The sequence below is a fragment of the Lissotriton vulgaris genome, chromosome 3_1, assembly GCF_964263255.1.
Source record: "Lissotriton vulgaris chromosome 3_1, aLisVul1.2, whole genome shotgun sequence".
Taxonomy (NCBI): domain Eukaryota; kingdom Metazoa; phylum Chordata; class Amphibia; order Caudata; family Salamandridae; genus Lissotriton; species Lissotriton vulgaris.
The window spans coordinates 1431325731-1431349521 of record NC_141689.1 but is presented as its reverse complement, the minus strand read 5'-3'; the positions used below and the strand labels follow the sequence as shown (position 1 = coordinate 1431349521).

The following is a 23791-nucleotide window of genomic DNA, read 5'->3' as shown; positions in this document are numbered from 1 at the left end:
TCTTCCATGTCAGAGTCAGCTTCGGACACGGAGATATGTTCCTCCTCTTCCTCAGCTTCCCAAGCTGTGGAATGTGTTTTTGGGGTACTGTAGTGTATGCGAGTGGTTGTGTACCCAATGATGGGGACCCCCCCCCCCCCCCCAAGTATAACAATAGCCCCACAAAAGTGAACTGAAATGGTAGCCATGGAAAGGCTGTAAGTACCTATCTTCCTTTGTACCCTGCATGTTCCTGTGCTGCTCTCTCTCCTCTTGCCTTCCCCAGACAAAAGTAATTGTAACCAGGATGTAGTTTGACTAGTTCAGAACAAAGCTTTCCACAGAACAAGAAAACAAGACCAGTTTAGACAGGTCAACCTGTGGCCAGAAAGACACAGCACCTTAACAAAAAAGAGTATCCTTGGAATATCCACGGATCTCACCTTAACTACAAGGATCTGCTGCCTTTCTATCCCTACATTATGTTTTGCAAGTGACCGTTCTTGGAAAAGTCCTCTGCATGTTAAAAGATGTGTACCCCTGCCCTGAGTGCCCAACGGTACTGTTGTTTGAATCCCTAATGCTGATTTTTTGTCACAGGCGAACACAGATCATGTGTGCGCGCCATGATATAGCCTATCTCACAGATTGCAGTCTTGTTGGACCGAGTGGAGTGCCTAAAGAGCTACCCTCATAGTGGTGTAAGGCTAGTGCCTTTACCAAGAGTTAAGCAGCACAAGCATGGCGGTGGCAGCATTCCATTCAGTGACCAGTAGTAGTGAACAGGACCTTTTTAGCCTGTGTCACTGGAGTCAGGACTAAAGGCTCACTCACCTTTTTCAAAGTTCCGCTACTGTGTGCTTAACTCACCCTTGGCCAACATGAGGTAGCTGTGGAGTGCTGCGTAGTGCAGAAACGGTGACTTTGCGTTAGTTGCGTGTCCTGGGAAGGGTACAGTACAAGGATGGACCAGTACTGTGCATTGCATGTGTGGTTAGTACATGTACTGGGTGTATGTACGCAGAGAAGAATACATTACATGAACGATGTAGTGCTGTGAAGTGCATGTGTGGATAAAGCATGTGCTGAATGCATGTGTGTTTGTGTAGAGTACAATATGAAGGGTGAAGTGTTGTGCAGCACCAATAGCATGTGTACTGGCAGTGTGAGTGTTTGTATAGAGCATACCCTGGTAAAATACAGAAAAGTTTCAGTGCTGAACAGTGTGCGCAGACTGAGTGTATGTGTACATGAAAAGGTACAATGCCCGGAAGAACAGTGCTGGACTGAAAGTGTGCAGTGAGAGTACCCCGAGTGTGTGTGCCTGCAATGGTACAATGTATGGAGGACCCTGGCTTCCATTTTGGAAAGCCCATGCCTGCTGGTGAAGACATGAGGAGGAGAGGAATCTCCCCACCCCCAGACAGGTTTGTAGATTGCTGCATTTCTGTAAGCTGGGTGGTTACACACAGGATGGAAATGACGAGACTCCCTTTACATTTCAAAAGACTTCTCTTTGATTAAGTGATAGATCACAAGGAAGGGGCACAGACACATCTCAGGAAGAGAGATAGGGCTAATAGGAAAATCGGGGGGTCTGGGATTAACCTTTTGATATCACTGTGGCTGACATCAAGGTGTTAACACTGATCATTCCCATGAGTTGTGTTGTGGACAATCAGCTTCAGAGTCTTGACTATTGTGGCAGACGTCTTTCATGGAGGAAGAAGTGCCCACTTCAAAAGAAGTAGAACCCCAACATAAAACTTCAAAAACCAGACCCTAAAATTAACATTTGGTGCCTGGAAAAGGACTATAAAAAGGGAGGTTGAGTCCCCAAAAATTTGTCATCTGCCAAGAAGCCATTTGGGCTGTGTGAGGAGACAAAGCTCTGCAACCTGTGAACATGACTCGGGGCCAAGGCGTGTTAGTCTTCCTGCTGGGTAGGGGGACATCACCCAGGGAAACCAAGACCACCTGCCATCGATCAGGTTGTTGCCAGTGTGCAGGAACAGTCCAATGACCCCTGTAAGCCAGGAGAGGGCTGGCGGGATATCTGCTTTGTGCAGTGAGGGAAACGCCAGTCCCGCAGCGCAGCCGAACCACTATGCCAGAAGAGGCCATCAGTGAACTTAACTGGGACTGACCATGAGACTTTTGGCCACTGTGTTTAGGGTAATCGCACCAAAGAGTCTCAGCCCGATAGTGAGCAACCCCATATGCCAGAGGGGGCTTCTGGTAACTATGGTCAAATATTTGGGACATCGCCTGGACAAGAGAATTACTTCAGTGACCACAGGTCTAGCCACCAACTGCACAGGACTGTTTCGCTAAGGATTGCTGGAAGCAGCTGAGGACATTGCACACACGCCCGAGTTCCAGCCAGGAGTCGTAGAACCCCCGCCACCTTTGTTAGGGCAAGAGCAACTTACATTGTGTGTCTCCTGAGTACGATCAGTAGTGCTGCTCGACAGGAAAAGCTTGCCTCGCCAGATGCTGCTGTGTCCATTGGAGGCGGACTTTCTTGGCTGTACAGGATGCAGACTTGGGCGTGTTTGAGGAGAGGGCACTGGCTGCACCACAGAACACTGCCACATCACCGGAGCAGGTAAGACTGAAACCAGGCCTTTGGGGCCCCAGGGGATTCACTGTTGAAGATGCTACAGCATAATAGACACATTTTACTAAAATCCTGGAGAGTCAAAAGGGAACTCTTAAGTACAGCCTAAGAGTTTGCATTCCCGGATGTGGCACAGTGAATAGGGAATAACCCTGAACACACAACACAAAGGAGGTTGTGACAGGGATTTGCCTACAACCACTAGATCTCCGACCTCAAGGGGGATTGCGTTAATGCTTCTGAATGTCATATTCCTTTGCACATGTGGAGTTAGAAATAAAATACTACCTTTCCTTATGAAAGCAAGTATTTGGCTGGACACTGCTTTATTGCTCATACTGTCTGCACTTTGAGTTACGAGTAGTGATCACTGACCTGTATCTACATCCTGCCCCTAGAGGGCTTTTACAGCTGGACCACAGCTACCACTGGGAGTCAAGGGCAGAAAAGGTGCTTGGCCCGGTTGATTGGAATCAATAGTAGGTCGAGCACCGGTACATCAGGAGTAAAAGGCCTCAAACACCACAGTTTGGCCCAGTTACTTATGCATGTCCCAAGGCCCTCTGAAAGGCGTTCTGGCAATTAGCGGCAAGCAGTGGGGAACAACATTTAGGAGTCAACGATACAGAGGTGGCATCATCCATTTCAAATTTGCATCAGTGCTGCAATAGGTCCAGCTTTTGTTCTTCTACACAAGCAATGAAGAACACAAGGGTAGGGGCAGAAAAGTCCTTGCTAATTTAGTCAGGGACCAGTTTGTGATACTGGGTGAAAGGGAAGAAGCTATAGCTGACTCTGGGGAGGAAACCATGGTAGGAACCCAGGAAGAGAGTTCTGTGGACTCTGAGTCTAGCAACCCTGTATGTCAGAAGGGGCCTCCGGTGAACTTAATTGGGCCAGAATGTTAGAAGTTTGTCCGCAGTGTTTAGAGTGACTGCACCAAAGAGTATGCGCCAGATAGTGATCAACGTGTCAAACCCTGTATGCCAGAGGGGGCTGCTGGTATCACTGCAGCACAGTGTTTGGGTTTTGAGCTGGACGAGAGGATTACTGCCGGCGGCCAGCAGGTCCAGCTCGCCAACAGCACCCAACTGTACACTAGAGGACTGAAGGATGCTGGAACCTTACCACAGCTCCAGTCAGGAGATAGAACTCCTATGGCCAAAACCTTTAAGGGAAGAGCAACTTACCTTTGATGTGTGAGGAGCGGGCTTCTGACAACTTTAATATACAGCAACACCCACTGTGTGTCTTAGAGACTGTTAAAAGAGATATATACATTCCATGTTATTTTTATGGGATACTGCGATCACCATGGATTCCAAGACACTGAATAATATGGAAATGTTTTTTTACAAATGATGCATTAATTAACATGCACTTTGTCACGATTGACTGTTTAAGGTTACATTAAGTGACCCAGTGAATTTCACCTATGTTTCAACTGTGAACCAGTGCAGAGAAAGGCTTGGATCAGTGCAAATTATTTTTGCCTTAAGCTCATGGTATTACTGGGGGATGAGTGCAGACTAGCAGTCAAAATAATGAAAAAAAGAGGGACCATCAGCAGGTAGCTCAATTTAAAAGAATACAGAATCAACATTGTAAATTCAATATATTTCGTCATCCCATGAATTGGATTCATTAACAACATCATTCTATTTACCTCCTCTTCCACTGACTGGTGCTCCTTATCATCGGGCGCCAGGTCTAACAGAACAGTCCCCTGACTAACACAGTGAAACGTCAAATAAGGGTTCGTGCCTAAAATTGAGAAGGTAAAACAGATCAGTATAATTCAAAAACTCAAGCGAGCAAGCTAAACTTAGTTAGAAGACATGTAACTAATGGAATGAACAAACGAAAATCAAGGAGACTGAGCCCAAAATAAATATCAGTAAGATCCCATTATTTCCAACGCACCTATACTACTTGACTTTTTGGATCTCTCAATGGATTAATTATATGCCAAGCACAACACCTCTACAAGCTACTATGCACAGTAGATAAGCACCTGTGAGGAAATTGGGTGCATTACATGGTGTGATTGTTTAACCTCATCATGGAGTAGTTTCTGTCCTGTAACTCCAGTTCTGTAGTAGGGGTATCCGTGTTATAGTCCTAATCTAGGGAATAGTCCCGCCCATGTGTGTGGACCCCGGAGCAACCAAAAATAATCTCTTAAAGTGTCGAAAAAATGCAGAACTGCACAGACACTTAAGAGAGAATTTAAAGAGATAATGCAGCCTATAACCAGGCTACACTATCCAGTACTTCGACTAGAAATTCCACCAAAAATCCACAAACAGCAAAGTCTGTCCAGATTTCCCTTGCCTCAGCAGCAAAAACCCTCCGGAATGATAGAGATGAAGACATGGACAGACAAGCCCCATAGGCTGCCAATATGTGGCTCAAAACAGGATACTGTGCCTTTAAGAGAACTTTCCAGAACTTCACAGTATCCCAGAATGCACTGCAGGTCCCTTTTACTTTCAGTTCTTTTTGAAGGCGTAATACGCCAGACCTGTAGCATTCCTTACATGAATATCTCTCTCCACCGGGGAGGAGGGCGGGCGCTTATGACTATAACAGAGATACCCCTACTTCAGAACTGGAGTTACAGCACAGAAACTACTCCTTCTGTAGTAGGGGGATCTCTGTGTATAGTCATAATCTAGTGAATAGAATGGCAAGCCCATCCCCACACCAAAGCGGCGGTGGAGAAACGAGAAATAACACCACTATTGTGCGAACAGATTTCGCAGCGAAGCCTGCCCAACCTGAGCGTCTGCCCTGGCATCCGTGTCCAGACAGTAATGCTTAGCACAGGTATGGACCGACTTCCAAGTGGCGGCCTTGCAGATTTCTGCAACTGGAACATTACGGAGCAAAGCCGTCGTGGCAGCTTTGCCCCTGGTGGGATGAGCCTTAGGTTTACCCCCTAAGGTCTTATTAGCTTTCTGGTAACACAGTTGTATGCAGGACACAATCCACCTAGAGATGGACTTCTTAAAGGTAGCAAGACCCGTCCTGACTGATCCATAAATGATGAACAATTGGTCTGACCTACGAATATCTTTGGTCTTATCCAGATAAAATTTCAACACCCTCCTAACATCCAGGGAATGTAAGGACCTTTCCGCTGGAGATGAAGGATTCTGAAAAAACGTAGGCAAAGTTATAGTCTGGTTGACATGAAAATCAGAAATAACCTTGGGAAGAAATTTAGGGTGAGTACGCATAACAACCGTAGCAGCATGAAATACAGTATAAGGTTCTTGGCAACACAACGCCTGAATTTCACTCACCCTGCGGGCCAATGTAATGGCCACGAGGAACGCTGCCTTCCAGGACAGGTGCTACAACGAAGCCTTATGAATAGGTTCAAAAGGCTCCTTCATCAATCTGGACAGCACCACATTCAATCCCCATGAAGGCGAAGGAAGCCGGACAGGAGGGAATACTTTCTTCAAGCCTTCCAAGAAATCTTTGATCACAGGGATCTGGAAAAGGAAGTCTGTGAAGGGCATTTCCTGTAGGCAGTCAATGCAGCGAGATGAACCTTAATGGAATGAACATTAAGGCCAGACAGCGCTAAATGTAGAAGGAAAGGAAGGAGGACTTCTTCCTTGCACGTCGTCGGCTCATAGTTCTTGGACTCACACCAGATACAAAACCTCTTCCACTTGTAAGCATAGGACGTCCGAGTGGAAGGTCGCTTAGACTCCTTCAGTATGTCCATGCAATCTTCGGGCAGATTCAAATGGCCATATTGCACTATCTCAGGACCATGCCGCCAAACAAAGACGCGGGGTTGGGGTGCAACATCTGCCCCCCGAACTTCGTGAGAAGGTCCGGGCTGCACGGCAGCCGTATGTGCGGAAGGAGAGACCGGTGAAGCAGGTCCGTGAACCACAACTGCCTGGGCCATTACGGGGCAATCAGGATCATCCGTGCCCTGGACTGGGACAGCTTGATGAGCACCGCTGGAATCGGGGGAATGGGTGGAAAAGCGTACAGAAAGCTGTTCGACCAGTTGATCCATAGCGCATTCCCCAGCGTCCCTTGCTGGTAGTACCTGGAGGCGAAATGTCGGCATTTGCTGTTTTCGGCGGTGGCGAACAGATCTACGTCTGGCGTCTCCCACCTTTCGAAGACTTCTCCTAGTACTTCGTCGTTTATGACCCATTTGTGGTTTTCCTGAATCAGTCTGCTCTGTGCGTCTGCCTGAACATTCTGCACATCTGGTAGATGGGTAGCCGTTATCGTCAATCCTCTGGCGAGAAGCCAGTGCCAGATCGTCTGCGCCTCCTGTGACGGGGTGCGTGATCTCGAGCCCCCCTGCTTGTTGAAGTAATACATCGTGGTCATATTGTCCATCTGTACAAGCAGAGAGTTGGTCTGAAGGACGGATGAAAGGCTTCAGTGCCAAGTGAACAGCTCTGAGTTCCAGGAAGTTGATGTGGTAAGTGGACTCCATCGGGGACTACGTTCCTTGAATCTGTAAGTCTCCCTAATGCGCTCCCCAGCCGTGGAGAGAAGCATCCGTCACGACAGTCTGAATGAGGATGTCCTTGTGGAAGGGAACCCCTCTGAGGAGATTCAATGCTGAACACCACCACTTCAAAGACTGAAGAGCATGCAGAGACAGTCGTACCTTGTCGTCTCAAGATCCTTTCCTCTGGTCCCACTGGTCCTCCAAGCACTCCTGCAGAGGTCTCATGTGCAGCCGTGCATAAGGAGTGAGGAAGATGCAAGAAGCCATCGTCCCCAGTAGAGAAGACTCCGTCCTCACTGTTGTAGATGGAGCGGTCATAAGAGCCTGAGCCTTCCGAAGGATCGATTGCCGTCGCTCCTCTGAAGGAGACACGCTTGCTGACAGCGTATTGATGGTGGCTCCCAAGTACTGAATGCACTGGACCGGGGTCGGGACAGACTTGGGACAGACTTGGACATGTTGATGTGCAAGGATAAATCTGATGCAACGACAGCATGCAAAACTTTTCTCTGCGAATCCACTTGTTTGCCTGCCGCAAGTCCAGAATAGGCCTGAACTCGTTCTTGTCCTTCTTGCGAACCAGGAAGAACCAGGAGTACAGACCTCTTCCTCTTTGAGACAGAGGTACATCTTCTATCGCCCTTTTCCTTAACAGGATATCGGCCTCCGCCTGGAGCTCGCGCAATTGACACTGTGAGCTGACCGGAGGGATCGCTGGAGGCAGGCTGATGAACCGAAGACTGTATCCATTGCAAACAATAGTCAGCACCCACTTGTCCGGAGTAATTTTTCTCCACTCTGCCAGAAAAATTGAACGCTTCCCCCCACCAGAGCGGGTAACGGATGAAGGGGAAGTGACAGCTCAGGGTCGTGACCCGGCCGGGCCCTTGTTCGCTGTAGAGGACTGCTGTCCCCCTCTACCCTTCTGGCGCTTCTGGAAGGGTCTCCGGAACTGCTGCTGTTGTTGCTGCTGCTGTACCGAAGACTGCCCTCGTCCTCTTCCCTGTGCACCGAACCGTCTTTGGAACGGGCGGTAGGACTTCTTTTCTTTTGGCTTCTCCAAGCCCACAGCCGTAAGGGTCTCCGCTTCCGCCTTCATGCGGGCCATCTCGTCATCTGCGTGTTTTCCAAACAAGGTCTCTCCGGAAAAGGGCAGATTGGGCACCCGCTGCTGGGCCTCCGGCTTGAGTGACGTGAGCCTGAGCCATCAAAACAACAAGTGGTCCTGAGCATACGAAAATAGGGAAAACAATTGATATATATAGATCACAATGGAGCTCTATATAGTTCAAGGTTCCTTGACCAGCCGGCCAAAGAATATTTATTCAATAAATTTGTGATCTCAAAAATACAACAAATAACCCCAGAAATACGGGTTAAATTGGGGCACAGTCCTGTGCCTTGCAAGGAGGAGAAAGGTGAGAAAGTAAAGGTAAGTGAAGAAAATTTATCAGGCAAACAGTGTGAGCTTGCAGGTCACTGGTATAAGTTATACATTTAACAGTGTATCCTGGAGTCATTCATACAACCAATAGTATCAGGGAAGTACATGTAGACCTTAGAGTAGTTCATACATGTACTTCCCTGATACTATTGGTTGTATGAATGACTCCAGGATACACTGCTCGTCTGCGCTCGTCCGCGACCGGCCGGGGCTAGGGGCATGCCTCTCTGCTCGCCCTACCAGCTATTCCCCTTCCCTACTACGCAGTCTCCAGGGCCCTTGGCCACTACCTGCCTCCACTCGCTCACGCATTATGTCTCTTGGCCTATCTTCACCCGCCTCCTCCGCCACCCCTCTCCCCCAACCTGCCCCCTCTCCTCCTTCCAGAGGTAGCGTCACTCCCGCTACCCCCAGAGCCCTTACGGCTTTTTATTTTAACACCAGGTCTGCAGTAGCTCACGCCCATGAGCTTTCGGTTCTACTGGATCTTCATGCCCCTGACTTGCTTTTCCTAACGGAAACTTGGTTCTGCGATGACTCCCTCCCTGTCCTTTTGGCTACCCTTCCAACGCCATATTACGCCATCCGCGCTGATCGCTTAAATGCCAGAGCCGGGGGCGGGGTGGCGGTCATTGCTCGAACCGACCTTCCATTTCAAACCCTATCCCTACCAGATATTGCCACTACGGAGTATCTAGCCATCCTTACTACCTCCATCACGCCCCCTCTTACCTGCATACTCATCTACCGTCCCCCTCAATCCGCGTTATCATTTCTCCCGGACTTTCTGGAAGTTTTAGCTACTGCTACAGTCAACAATTCTTCCATTTTGCTTTTGGGTGATTTTAATTTTTGGCCCTCTGACCCAGCGGAGTGTCCATCTTCTAAAGAATTTTCAGACACCCTCCACTCTCTTAATTTCATTTCTCATATTCACTCTCCCACTCACATCAAGGGTCATACTCTTGACCAGATTTGGTCTCTAAACTGCCCAGTAGAGTCCCCTTCTGTCTCGCCCTGCACTTGGTCTGACCATCATTTGATCTCTTTCTCTCTCCCTATCCACCCCCAGGTCAAGCCCTCACTCCCGAAAAACATCTGGGTGCGTGCATGGGGCCGAGTGGACCCGGATAGTCTAGCTTCCCCACTTACCACTTCCCTTCCCTCCCTGGAAAACCTGCCTACTCACTCCCAGGTCACGGCTATTGGTCAATGGCTCTCTGCAGGCTGTGACTCTGTTGCCCCCCTGAAGCGAGTCTCAACCAAACGAGAGAAGGATGCCAATCAGTAGTTCAATCAAGATCTAAAAGCCACTAAACTAGCGGTTCGTCGTGCGGAGCGAGCCTGGAGGAAAAACTATTGCCCCTCTTTGCGACTAGAGTTCATTAACATCTTGACTCTTTACAAAAAAAACATCCTGGAGGCAAAAACCATCTATTTTTCCTCCAAAATACTCGCAGCCGAAAACAAATCGAAGGAAATCTTTTCGATTATCCATAATTTGGCGTTTTCGGACAGAACCTCCCTCAAACCTACTCCTTCCCAGGATCTCTGTCACTCCCTCAATCACTTCTTTATTCAAAAAATTGTCAATATAAAAGCCAACATCCCTCCTCCTTCCCCTTCTTTTGTGGACCCTCAGTGCCCTCCCCCTAAGGAACACCTCACTGCCCTTCCACTTCTAACTCAAGAATCTCTGACCGCTATAATCCCACTTGTCAAATCTGGTTACCCACTGGATCCCTGCCCGGCCCATATCCTCCGTCACATCTTCCTCAGCTGTCCTGACCCCCCTCTCCACGCTCTTAACAGCTCTCTTTCTCAGGGCGTGGTACCCAACTCACTCAAATCCGCCGTTATTGTCCCCATATTGAAAAAACCGGGCGCTGATCCCTCAGTTCCAGCCAATTTTCGCCCCATTTCCCTCCTGCCGTTTCTGGCGAAAGTTCTCGAGCGCCATGTTACTTCTGCCTTGAGTTCTTTCGTGGAGAAGAATGGGGTCCTCGCCCCCCGCCAGGCCGGGTTCCGCCCGCACACTCTACGGAGTCCGTAGTGCTTTCGGTCCTTGACAACCTCAGGGAGGGCATGGACACCAATCAACCTCAGGCCCTGGTCCTCCTCGATCTCTCAGCCGCTTTTGACACGGTGGATCATTCCATCTTGCTGTCCCGTGTCAAGGCGGCGGGGATCGGGGGTACGGCACTGGTCTGGTTATCCTCCTTCCTGAGGGACCGCACCCAGGCAGTCCGCCTGGGTGACTTTACGGCGGACTTCCGTAACGTTCAGTGCGGGGTCCCCCAAGGCTCCTCCCTTTCCCCCCTTTTATTTAACCTATACATCTCCCCTCTTATCTTTTCACTGCAACAAATGGAGGTCGCCGTATTTAATTATGCGGACGACCTCCAGCTTGTCTTTAACCTTTCTTCCTCCCCCGACTCTACTCTTAACTTTCAAACCATCATGATTCACATCCGTGACTGGATGAACCACAATCATCTTAAACTCAACCCAGACAAAACAGAGCTGGTGTTGACGGGTGGTTCATCCAGCCCCTGGTCCCCCATCTTCTGGCACCTTCCCTTGGTCCCCCACCTGCCCCCTCGACCTCAGTTAAAACTCTTGGCATTAAGCTCAATTCCCAACTCACCCTTCACTCCCAGGTCAGCTCTGTGGTTTCCTCTTCCTTTCTGGCACTGCGTACCATACGCAAGGTGTCCCGTTTTTTCTCATTTGATGCACTTAAACTGATTACCCTTGCCATGGTCGTGTCCCGCCTGGATTACGGCAACGCCCTGTATGCAGGTATTCCTGCATATAGTCTTCGGCGGTTGCAGCAGATCCAAAACCAGGCGGCGCGCCTGGTGTTCAAACTTCCTAAATCCCACCATGTCACTCCCCTCCTAAAGTCCCTACACTGGCTTCCTGTTTGTGCCCGTGTCCAGTTCAAGCTTGCCTCTATCACCTTTCAAGCACGACTGGGCACGGCTCCAGCTTTCATCTCATCTGAAATTATTCCCTATGTTCCCGCCAGGGAACTGCGGTCTTCTACCCAATCCCTTCTTACGGTCCCACGGTTCCGGAGAAAGAAATAGGGAGGCTCTAAATTTGCGACCCTCGCCCCGATTTTCTGGAACTCACTGCCTTTGGAGCTTAGAGCTTCTACCTCGTACCTACTGTTTCGGAAACAGCTCAAGGCACATCTTTTTGCTAAATTTTTTAACTAAATATGCTTAGCTTTTCCCCTCAAGTCTAACTCTGTCAGTTTAGCGCCATGAAACCGCTGGTGTACGTGCGCTGTATAAATAATTTTAAATAGAAATAGACACTGTTAAATGTATAACTTATACCAGTGACCTGCAAGCTCACACTGTTTGCCTGATAAATTTTCTTCACTTACCTTTACTTTCTCACCTTTCTCCTCCTTGCAAGGCACAGGACTGTGCCCCAATTTAACCTGTATTTCTGGGGTTATTTGTTGTATTTTTGAGATCACAAATTTATTGAATAAATATTCTTTGGCCGGCTGGTCAAGGAACCTTGAACTATATAGAGCTCCATTGTGATCTATATATATCAATTGTTTTCCCTATTTTCGTATGCTCAGGACCACTTGTTGTTTTGATGAATACTTGCTACCCATGGTCCCGAGCGATCGAATGGGTTCCCCTTGTCCCTTCTTAGTGAGCCTGAGCCAAGCATGGCGCCGCTGATTGATCCCATGACAGTAACCATGGGCAGCCAACAGGGAGACATCCGCCGCTGCGCTGATGACCTGGTTTGACACCAGCATCCCTTCCTTGAGTATCTCTTGGAAGTCCTCCCTCTTGTCAGGAGTTCCACAAACTGTTGCAGGGAGTCCCACAGAGCCCGGTCATAGCGTCCTAGCAGCGCCGTATCACTGGACGCCTTCATGGCTGTGGACGCAGTCCCACAAGCCTTCCTTCCAGCCGAGCCGATCCATCGACTTTCTTTATCTGGCGGCACAGTGGAGGACGGGGAGGTAGAGTAACTTCCTGGCCGCCGTCACTATCACCGAATCAGGGACCGATCTATCCACAGGAAGGCCGGGTCCGAATCCGGGGCCCAGTATTTCTTCAAAAGCCGGGAGGGAGCGGCCTTCACTACCGCTGGTGTGAGGAACAGCTCCTCTGCAGGTTCTACCAATCCAGGTACTAGTGGTAGTAGAGGGCGTGACAAATGCTTCTTGTGAAGCGTTTCGAATATCACGGACGTCGTGGGTGTTGGAGCCGTCACTGTGATACCCAATTTTGCAGCACCACTCAGGAGAACCTCCTGGAATGTGCTTATGTCGTCCACCGGAGACACTCTGGTCCCTGGGGAGCCCGACAAAGTCGGTGAGTAGGAGCGGGTCATGGAGGAGTCCATGCAGGACCTAGATCCCCTTCTCCTGCGTCGACTCCTCGATCTTCCTCTCCGTCCGGAGCGGGATCGCGACTTCCTCGGCCTTGGTCGATCCGCCGGTTCCACTGGAGCAGGCGACTTAGGCTTGGCCGGTGATGGATTAAACCCAGATCTTTTGACTTGGTGCGAGTGTTTGATTGATTCAGATGCTCCGTCCATCACCACCCCCTTTTGTACCACTTTTGGCCGCCATAAGTGTGGCACGGTATGCTCAGACGTGAGTCCCTTGCTCAATTTGCCACTGGATTCAAGCAAGCCGGGCTGGTGACGGCTGGAACGCCAGAAACCGGTCCTCGGAAGCTTGTTTCCGGTCCAGGGAAGACATGGCTTGGCAGTTCGGGCTGGACTGTTCCCATGAGGCACAGGGTCAGACTGATTTGTAAATAGCCATGTCTGAACTGGGGTGGCAGAGTGGGCTAAAGAACGGTGATGGATTAAACCCAGATCTTTGACTGGGTGTGAGTGTTTGATTGATTCAGATGCTCCGTCCATCACCACCCCCTTTTGTACCATGTTTAAAGGGGAGCATCTCATCCTGTGATAGACGTATCTATTCAAAATATTTGGGGATTTACAAGGTTCAGTGGTTGACCATTGAAAATTAGTTGCTTATTGACCACCACACTCAAGTGACTTTTTCATAGCAGACGTCACATTTACAAGATCATCCCAGTCTCCAGATATTTTCTGCCAGGGTTGTTTAACTGTTCTTGAATAGTCCTAATATGTATTCGACAATGAGGTATCAAAAGAATGAATAAGGACCCTAGAATTGCATTCGCAATCCTTACAGCGGAATTCTTTGCCTGTAAAAATATGAACCGCCATATCAATTTCTCTCCTCTTTCCTGTGATGGGTACATCAGACCCATGTCTGTAGAGATCCTGGCCCGAGAAGTACGAGATTCATGTCTGGTGTTAACTGAGATGTTTTGTTGTTGATAGCTAGAGCCAAGTTCAACCGAGTTGAATGTGAACAAACACCTTTCAGCACGTGAACAAACAGCTTTCTGCCTTTTTTGGAAACATGTGTAGGAAACTGGCTCTATATATACGTAACCAAAATGAAGTATAGTGTGTATAAAGTCCATGCGACCGAGAGGTAGGCAGAGGTTACAGTTAGATAGAACCTTACTCTCTGTAAGGCAGTATCAGAGGACACTTTTAAGCATTTGATGTACACACTCAGTCAGCAAATGAATTCACACACTCAAGGACTGAACTCTAGACCAATTGTTTTTGTATAAAAAATATACGGTTTTATTTTTAGAACCAAGCAAGCCTGGCACAGGTAAGCATTACATACTTTACAGTAATAAGTTGCTGATTGTAGAACAGTTTGAAAATGCAATAGGACTTGTACTTTTGTTTTTTTTACAGGGGATGCAATAGGTTGCAATACAGTACATTGAAATGAATAGGCTTTTTTTTAGTAAATTACAGGTAAGTTACTATTTATATAACTTTTTTAACTCAGGGCTGGATACCTAGATTCAGAACTGGGACATTTCCTGCAAACAGGTAAGTAAATAAATGTTGGTTATTCGTGCAATAAACTTAACACTTAGAAACTTTTTGGAAGAAAATTGTCAATATTATCCTATGGAGGAAAACAGGTTATCGGTTCACAGGTAAGTTAATTGACTGTGGGAGTTAAGGTTCTGGGGTTACTCAGGGTCCCCTAGGGTCAGTGATCCAGTCTTGTTACACCCTCAGCGGCACTAGGGCGGCCAGGTGCAGAATGTTGCAGCCCAATGTTACCCAATGGGGGATAGGGGGCCGCCAGTTGGTGGCTGCTGGCAAGCAGGCCTCTGGGTTGTGGGAACAAACCTCCTAGGGTTTAGGTCAGGGCAAATGGGGAAACAAAATAGCACAAAAGGTGCACCCTCAGCGGCACTGAGGCGGCTGGGTGCATAGTGCTGTTTCGACGTTGGGCGCCCTTTGTTTTCTATGGAGAAACTCCGGTTTGCAAAAGCACTGCAGATAGGGAGACGAAGGGCTTCTGGGTGGGACCACCACTTCGAGAGGTAAGTTGGGAAGTTAAGGGTTGGTTAGGCACAGTTGGTTTGGGCACACAAGGTCGTGTGGCGTCGGGTGCAGAGGTGTCTTATGGGGTCAGATCTTACCAGCTCTGGGTCGCGGTTAGGAGGGCCTTCTGGATTTAGACTGCAGGCGTCAGCTGGAGGCTTGAGGCAGGTAAGGGGTCACCGGATCTCGGTTCAGATAGCCGAGGTGACCTCCTCGTGGTGTGTTTCCGCTCAGGCTGGGTTCGGCGGGTGCAAAGTGGGCTAGATTCGTGGTTTTCGGCTGCTGCCAGAGGTTGCAGTAGAACAAATCCAGTGTTCAAGGGAGAAGCAGTCTTTGGAAGTGAAGGCAGGCAGGTCTTCAGGGGTTTACAAGGTTGCTGGCTGCAGGACACACCGAGATTTTGCAGGAGCAGGTTCAAGGGGAGACAGTCCTGTAGGGATGGGGCCAAGTCAGTGGGTGTCTTCCTCTTGTTAGCTGGCTGAACGGCTGTTCGGTCCTTCTTTTCTTCTCGTCGTTTCTGGATCTGAAGAAGCACGGTTCATGGTGCCCCCTAAATACTAGATTTAGGGGTGTTACAGGTAGGAAGAAGGCAGGGACCAATGGGTCCCTTCCCTGGGGTGGGTACACCCCGTATTGTGCCACCCTCCATGGGGAGGGGGGCACCAGCCTGTCCCTGGTTGGTTGGGTCCCCCCATCCTCAAGGTGGCAGGGACTCGGAGTTTTACTTCACCTCGCCTCCCCCACCTGAGCTGAGGGGTGGAGTTGGCAGAGGTGGGCCACCTCTCTTCCTCACTTGTTTTTCCCGCTGGTTCTCCCGCCCAAACTGGGGGGTAGAACCAGTAGTACCAGTTAATGAAAGCAGCAAGTGTTCTGGGGAAGCTCACAAAGGCGGCATGCCTTTTAAGCTTCCCCTTCATGAACCCAGCCCATCCTGGGGGAGGAGACTTGGCACTTCGTCCCAGGTTGTGCATTGATTCAGGCCCCCGAGAGCAGCAGACTCTCGATCCAGGGGTCCAGAAGGATTAGTTACTTACCTGTAATCCTAGTTCTCTTCCAGGGGTATCCTCATCAAAGTCATAAGCATTAGAATATTCCCGCCCATGCGCGGGACCCCGGAAACAATATATTATATGTGCCCCACATATACATCTACATATATATATATAAATATATATATATATAAAATTAAGCAATTGCAGCCAAATAAAACAGTAGAGCTGGAATATGCTGTGAAGAATTTCCACCATACATGTGTATTAGCATTAGAAACATGAGAAACAACACCAATGCTTGTTTAGAAACTGTTTTAATGCTTAGAAAGCAGTAGAAGTTCTTATAACACACTGTAAGCATATACAGCTCCCAGGCTGCATTGCAAATACCCAGTCTAAAAAGACTGAAAAGCTAACCCTGTAGCTGCATGTACCAAAACTGACGCTGTGCCTTTAAGGCACCTCTGCCCCTAGCTTCCCATCATGCCTCAGGGGTTACAGTTAGGTCAGTTGTTCTTTTCGGAGACTGAAAACCAAACCATGGTAATAACAGGTTAAAACATCTCCTATTTAATAAACAAAGTCCTTTGCCCGGGGAGGCGGGAGGGTTCCTTAGGACTTTGATGAGGATACCCCTGGAAGAGAACTAGGATTACAGTTAAGTAACTAATCCTTCTCTTCCAGGGGATCCTCATCAATAGTCATAAGCATTAGAATAGAGTAGCGAGCCTCACCTCATCCCTGCGGGCAAAGTAATCAACAGGTAACATTCATAGTCGTAGGCCCAAAAGTAGGCCTTATTCTACCCAAATAGGTTTCTCAAGGAGGCTTGCCCTACTTGAGAATCCGCTCTGGAATCAGACTCTAGGCAATAATGCCTTGTAAAGGTATGGACTGATTTCCATGTCGCAGCCTTGCAAATTTCTGACATGGGAATGTCATGTAAAAATGCTATTGTGGCTGCCTTCCCTCTAGTGGAATGAGCTTTGGGTGATTGTAACAAAGGTTTGCCAGCCAGCTGGTATGCTAGTTTGATACATGAGACAATCCATCTGGAGATGGACCTTTTGGCTGCTGCAAACCCGGTCCTCATTGAACCATAATTGACAAAGAGTTGGTCTGTCTTTCTGGTGCCCTTCGTTCTTTCTAGGTAAAACTTTAGCACCCGTTTAAGATCTAACGAGTGCAACAACCTCTCAGCTGGGGTCGATGGGTTAGGAAAGAACGAAGGAAGGGTAATCGTTTGGTTTATATGAAAATCCGATACCACTTTTGGAAGGAAAGATGGGTGAGCCCTCATTACCACTCTGTTGTGGTGAAACACAGTGTAAGGTTCCTTGGTGCAGAGTGCTTGAATCTCGCTAACCCTGCGCGCAGAGGTTATTGCCACCAAGAAGGCCGCCTTCCAAGTGAGATGCTGCAAGGAGGCCTTGTGTATAGGCTCAAACGGTGTAGACATCAGCCTGGAGAGAACCAGGTTCAACTCCCAGGGAGGAGAAGGATTTCTCACAGGGGGATATACCTTCTTCAATCCCTGAAGGAAATCCTTAACTACTGGGACCTGAAAAAACGATGTTTGTGTAGGTGATTTTCTGTACGCTACTATGGCAGATAGGTGAACCCTAATAGAAGCGTATTTCAACCCTGATGTCACTAAGTAAAGGAGGTATGGGAGGACTACCTCTTCTTGTCCTTTGGTGGGATCATAGCCATGGTCCTTACACCAAATGAAAAATCTTTTCCACTTGAACGCATAAGACGCCCTTGTGGAAGGTCTCTTTGCCTCTCTTAAAATATTCATACATTCTGGAGGCAGATTTAAGTGTCCGTATTGCAAGACCTCAGGAGCCATGCAGTCAGGTTCAGCGACGGGAGGTTGGGATGCAGGATCCTCCCGTTCATTTTGCTCAACAGGTCTGGCCTGCACGGCAGACGTCTGTGTGGACACAGCGACAGATGTAATAGGTCTGGATACCACCATTGTCGCGGCCAATCCGGAGCAACTAGGATCTGATCTGATGAGCTTGGCCACCACCTTCGGAATCAGTGCCAGAGGAGGAAACGCATAGGCGAACATTCCTGTCCACTCCAGCAGGAGAGCGTTCCCTTGTGTCCCTGGCCGGTGGAACCTGGACGCGAAGGCGTGGCATTTGGCGTTTTCGTCGTCCGCGAATAAATCTATGTCTGGAAGGCCCCAGCAACGGAAGAGTTCTTCGACTACTTCGTCGTTTAGCACCCAGTCTGGCTGATCTTCGAAGTGCCTGCTGAGTGCGTCCGCTTTTGTGTTTAGCTCGCCTGGAAGGTGTACTGCCACCACCGACAGTCCCCGAGCCAGAAGCCAGTGCCAGATTGTCTGGGCCTCCTGAGACAGAGGGCGAGACCGAGTTCCTCCCTGCTTGTTCAGATAGAACATAGTTGTAGTGTTGTCCGTCTGAACCAGGATTTTGTCCGTTGTGATTGCTGGAAGGAACGCTTTGAGCGCCAGATGAACTGCTCGAAGTTCCAGCATGTTGATGTGGTATGTCTGAAAGTTGGTCGACCAGCGACCCTGAATCTGGAGATGACCCATGTGAGCACCCCAACCTTCCAGAGATGCGTCCGTTACCACAGACAGCGAAGGAAGAGGTTGCTGAAAAGGGACTCCCTGCAAGACATTCCGAGGGCGAGTCCACCACTGTATTGAGGTCAGTGCTGCTTGAGATAGGATGATTCGATCCTCCCAATCTCCAGTCACTTGGTCCCACTGATCTTCCACAGACTCTTGTAGAGGTCGCATCCTCAACCTGGCGTTTGGAATTAGGAAGATGCAGGACGCCATGGAGCCCAGTAGAGACGCTACTTCTCGCACCTTTGGACGAGGAAACTGAAGTAACTTTCTGCATTTCTGCCCCATGGAAGATAGTCTCTCCTGCGAAGGAAACGCTCTTCCTAAATTTGTGTCTAGAACTGTTCCCAGATAGTGGATAGTGTGCGTGGGATGCAGGACTGACTTTTCTGTGTTCACGTGGAGCCCAAGCCTGTGTAGTTGTTGAAGACACAGATGACAGTCTTTGGTGGCTTGACGAGGGGACGGACTCTTCAGGAGCCAGTCGTCTAGATATGGGTACACAAAAAGACCTTTTTTGTGTAGACATGCCGCTACCACTGCCATGCACTTGGTGAACACCCTTGGTGCGGATTTTAGTCCGAACGGAAGTACTTTGTACTGGTAATGCTTGTTCCCTACCAGAAACCTCAAGTACTTCCGATGACCTGGTGTTATAGGAATGTGGAAGTACGCGTCCTGTAAATCCACCGAACACATCCAATCTCCAATTTGTAGAGGAGGACATATCTGATGAAGTGCCAGCATGCGAAACTTCTCTTTGACCACCACCTTGTTGAGGGTTCGAAGATCCAAAATCGGTCTGAACTTGTCCTCTTGGTCTCTTTTGGGGACTAGAAAATACCTTGAGTACACTCCTCTCCCCCTTTGGGGTGGGGGTACCTCTTCGATTGCGTTTTTCTTTAAGAGGACGCTCACCTCCCTTTTGAGGAGGTTTAGATGGTACGAGCGAGTCTTTTTTGGAGGAATCGGTTGTGGTCTCTTCCGGAAACGTAGCGCATATCCATTGCGCAGTATATTCAGCACCCACTGATCTTTTGTGATGCTGACCCACTCTGCCAGGTGTTGCGAAGCACTTCCTCCCACTGGAGTGGGTAACGGCGACAGAGGAAGCCACTGCTCAGGCTTTGCCTCCTCTAGGCGTGGTAGAGGACTGATGATGTCCGCCTCTACCTCTGCCCGATTTTCTTCCTCTGTATTGTGTCTTCCCTTGTGGCTTGTTCTGAGACCATTGAGGGGTTTGAACCCTCTGTTGGCCTCCCCGGTTCTTGTTGGTCTTGAAGCGTCGCTTGAACGGCTCTTTCTTCTTCTCCAGACCAACCGCCTTCACTGTGTCCAATTCGGTTTTCATGCGGGTCATTTCCTGATCGGCATGTTCCCCAAAGAGTGAAGATCCTGAGAAGGGCAGATTGAGGATGCGTTGCTGGGCATCTGGTTTGAGACCAGTTAAACGCAACCAAGAAGATCTCCTCGCACATACCCCATGTGAGTAGGCATGTCCTGCTAGAAGGGCGTTATCTGCAGATGAACTAATCATTTGGTTTGCCACCAAACAGCCCTCCGTCACCGTTTCCTCAAAGTCCTTCTGGTCCTCCTTGGGCAATTTCTCTTTGAATCGTTCCATGGAGTCCCACAGAGCTCTATCGTACCTGCCGAGAAGTGCTCATGCACTAGAGACTTTCAGGGATGAAGCTGCTGTGCTGCACACTCTGCGTCCCCAAGAATCTTGGGTCTTGCTGTCCTTGTCAGGAGGAACTGAAGAAGAAGGAGCGACTGTGTGATTCTTCTTAGCTGAGGCTACGATAACTGAGTCCGCCGCAGGCTCTCCTTTAACAAAGATTGGATCTGAGTCGGCCGGCCTATACTTTTTCTGGATACGTGCCGGTACCGCCCTGATCGCTGCTGGCGTGAGGAAAACCTCTTTGATTGGGTCCATTATCCCTGGAACCAATGGGAGCAAAGGCCGTGAATATGATTTGTGACGAAGGGTCTCAAAAATCACAGTAGTGGAAACTTCTGGAACAGCCATTTCTATTTGAAGTTTGTGAGCGCCCCTTTGTAAAACGTCCAGGTATGTGTTGACGTCGTCAAGCGGGGAAGCTCTGGAGCGAGGGCTGTCTGCCAGCGTTGGGGAGTAATCCCCTTTAGAAGATCTCGAAGAAGATGAGGAGGAGGATGATGGTGTTCTCCTTCTCCTGTGGTGAGATTTTTCCTTCCTCACTGGCGATCTTCTTGGTCGATCTTCCCTTCGAGAGAACATGATTCTCTCCAATGCTCCCTTCGTGGAGATCTCGACCTCTCAGTTCGTACCTCCCTTCTCGGTGTTCGAGACCTGGGATGCTCCCTCCGTGGTGATCGGGAGACCCTGGGGGTATGCGACCTTTCCGCTCTCCTCTCCCGAGAGCGTGATCGGTGCCTGATAGGACTCTGTCTGTCTGCCTCTTCTATCAGTCTCTGAAGAGGTGACCTGTGGAGTGGGCTTACATATCTTTGCAGCCTCTCCGTCGCTCCAGAATCCTTCCACTTGCTCAACGGAGCATTCCATCTTGGCGAAAGTGTTGTCTTTCGCTGGGGCAACGGACTTCTACTCCTGGAAGAGGACCTCGATGAGCTAGAGGTACTTGAGGAGGAATGGTGAGAAGCCGGTTGAGTCACCAAAATAGTTGAAGGCACTGAAGGGGATTTTCGTCTCACCGGTGTTGGAAGAAGTCTTAAAAGTCTTTCCCTTGACGTTGAACGCCTCTGCGGCGTCGACGGAGTGATAACCTTCGACGTCGAACGCCTCGACGTCGACCTGTGATGTCGAGCCGATGACGAAGTCTTCTCCCTCGACGTCGAACGGCGTCGCCCTACCTTCGACGGAGGTCTCGACGTCGAACGGTGTTGCCCTGCCGTCGACGGAGGTCTCGACGTCGAACGGCGTTGCCCTGCTGTCGACGGAGGTCTCGACGTCGAACGGCGTTGCCCTGCCGTCGACGGAGGTCTCGACGTCGACCGACGTTGGTCTGTCGGCGACGGAGATGGCAATCGACGGTGTCCTGTCGTCGACGATGCCCTTGATGTCGACCTGGCATGTGGTGACGGCGGAGGATCGGACATCCTCGACGTCGAGCGCCGACACGCCTTCGACGATGATCCCTTCCTCGACGACGAACGTCCGAGGGGGCTCTTGCTCCTCGACGCCGAGCGCCTCCGTGGAGACGTTGGCAGAGGTGTCACACTCTTCGAAGCCTGTCGACGTTGAGACGACGGCGAGTGTGTTCTGTCTCTCGACGCCGACCGTTGCCTGGTTGACGGCGGCGGAGTTGACTTACGTCTTGACGCCGATCTTCTTGTCGACGGAGATCTCGTGGCTTCTCTCGACGCCGATCGTCGCCTAGTTGACGACGGCGGAGCTTTCTTAGACGTCGGTGAACCTCTTTTCGACGACGATTTCCTCATCGACGCCGGTCCCGACGTCGACGGAGCTTTTTCTTTCGAACTGTCCATCAGATGCCGTTTTTTCAGCGCCGAGCCCGGCGCTGAGGTTGATGGACGCTCTGACTTGCCTTTGGAGGGAGTTCTGGGTCTCTTTGAACTCTTCCTCTCTGTAGATCTTCCCCTCATGGATCTCTGGGCCAGACCATAGAGCCTGTTCCTCTCTCTGTCTTTTAAAGTCCTGTCAGACAGATTTTGACAATGAGAACAGTCTTTTGGATCATGATCCTCTGGCAAGCATAAAATACAGACCTCATGAGAGTCAGTTTTTGCCTTCTTGTGGCCACAAGAAGGGCAATCATCAAATAATGAGGGCATCCTGACAGGAAAACCTCACAAAAATTCGACTGCTAAGCAGTTATTTACTTGACCCTGATGTTAAAAGTCAAAGTAAATCAAAAAATTGTTCTTTTAAAGATTTTCTGACTGAAAAAGGCAGAAAAAATGTGGAGCTGTGTATCCAGGGTCCTTCCTGAAGGAGCCGGAAAGAACAACTGACCTAACTGTAACCCCTGAGGCATGATGGGAAGCTAGGGGCAGAGGTGCCTTAAAGGCACAGCGTCAGTTTTGGTACATGCAGCTACAGGGTTAGCTTTTCAGTCTTTTTAGACTGGGTATTTGCAATGCAGCCTGGGAGCTATATATGCTTACAGTGCGTTATAAGAATTTCTACTGCTTTCTAAGCATTAAAACAGTTTCTAAACAAGCATTGGTGTTGTTTCTCATGTTTCTAATGCTAATACACATGTATGGTGGAAATTCTTCACAGCATATTCCAGCTCTACTGTTTTATTTGGCTGCAATTGCTTAATTTTATATATATATATATATATATATATATATTTATATATATATGTATATGTATATGTGGGGCACATATAATATATTGTTTCCGGGGTCCCGCGCATGGGCGGGAATATTCTAATGCTTATGACTATTGATGAGGATCCCCTGGAAGAGAAGCATGTCTGTTGATGGCACCCTAAGCAGCCACTCAGTCGGGACAGTAGAGGTGGGTTAGTTTTCAGGGGGCATCTCTGAGATACCCTCGATGTGCATTTTTCATTAAATCCCACACCAGCATCAGTGTGGGTTTAATGTGCTGAGAAGTTTGATACCAAACTTCTCAGTTTTCAGTGTAGCCATTGTGGTGCTGTGGAGTTCGCAATGACATACTCCCATCACCATATACTCTTAACGGCAGCACTGCACTTACGATGTCTAGGAATGGACTTAGATACTGTAGGGGTAAAGGGCCCAGGCACCTGTACGCTCACCACTGGTATAGTGCACCCAACTAGAAGAGTGACCTGTCTAGGACAGGGCAGTGGGTTGTAGGCATGGCACGTTTGCCATGTCGACTCTTCACTTTGTTCGGCACCAAAACACGCAGCCTGCAAAGGCAGTGTGTGTGTGTGTAGTGTAGTGGTACAGGACCTCGAAGCACAATAAGTGCTGCAGTCCTTAGAGGCCTTCTCTGGTCACAGTGTCCTGTGTACCTGTGGTACCATTTAAGAGGGGCTGACCTGTGGCCAGAGATGCCAATTGGGTTTGTTTCGGTGAAAGAACACCGGCCCTGGGAACCTGATTGGCAGGGACCCAGGGCACACCAAGTAAAAGTGTATCAGTAGCCAAAAAGTGTGTGTGTGTGGTGGGGGGTGTTACTGCAATAGGAACCTACTTTCCTACAACATGCTATTCTCTATACCACCCAAACTGGATTTTG

The 23791-nt window shown here is 49.2% G+C and overlaps 1 protein-coding gene across 1 annotated transcript in view; it reads right to left on the bottom strand.

Annotated features, from left to right (window-relative positions):
- Positions 1 to 23791, bottom strand: part of TNKS (tankyrase) — a 700580-nt gene that overhangs the window by 84884 nt on the left and 591905 nt on the right. Inside the window, exon 23 of the mRNA XM_086961923.1 lies at positions 4266 to 4363. Coding sequence (XP_086818049.1) covers positions 4266 to 4363 — 98 coding nt within the window. The remainder of the gene's footprint in view (positions 1 to 4265; positions 4364 to 23791) is intronic.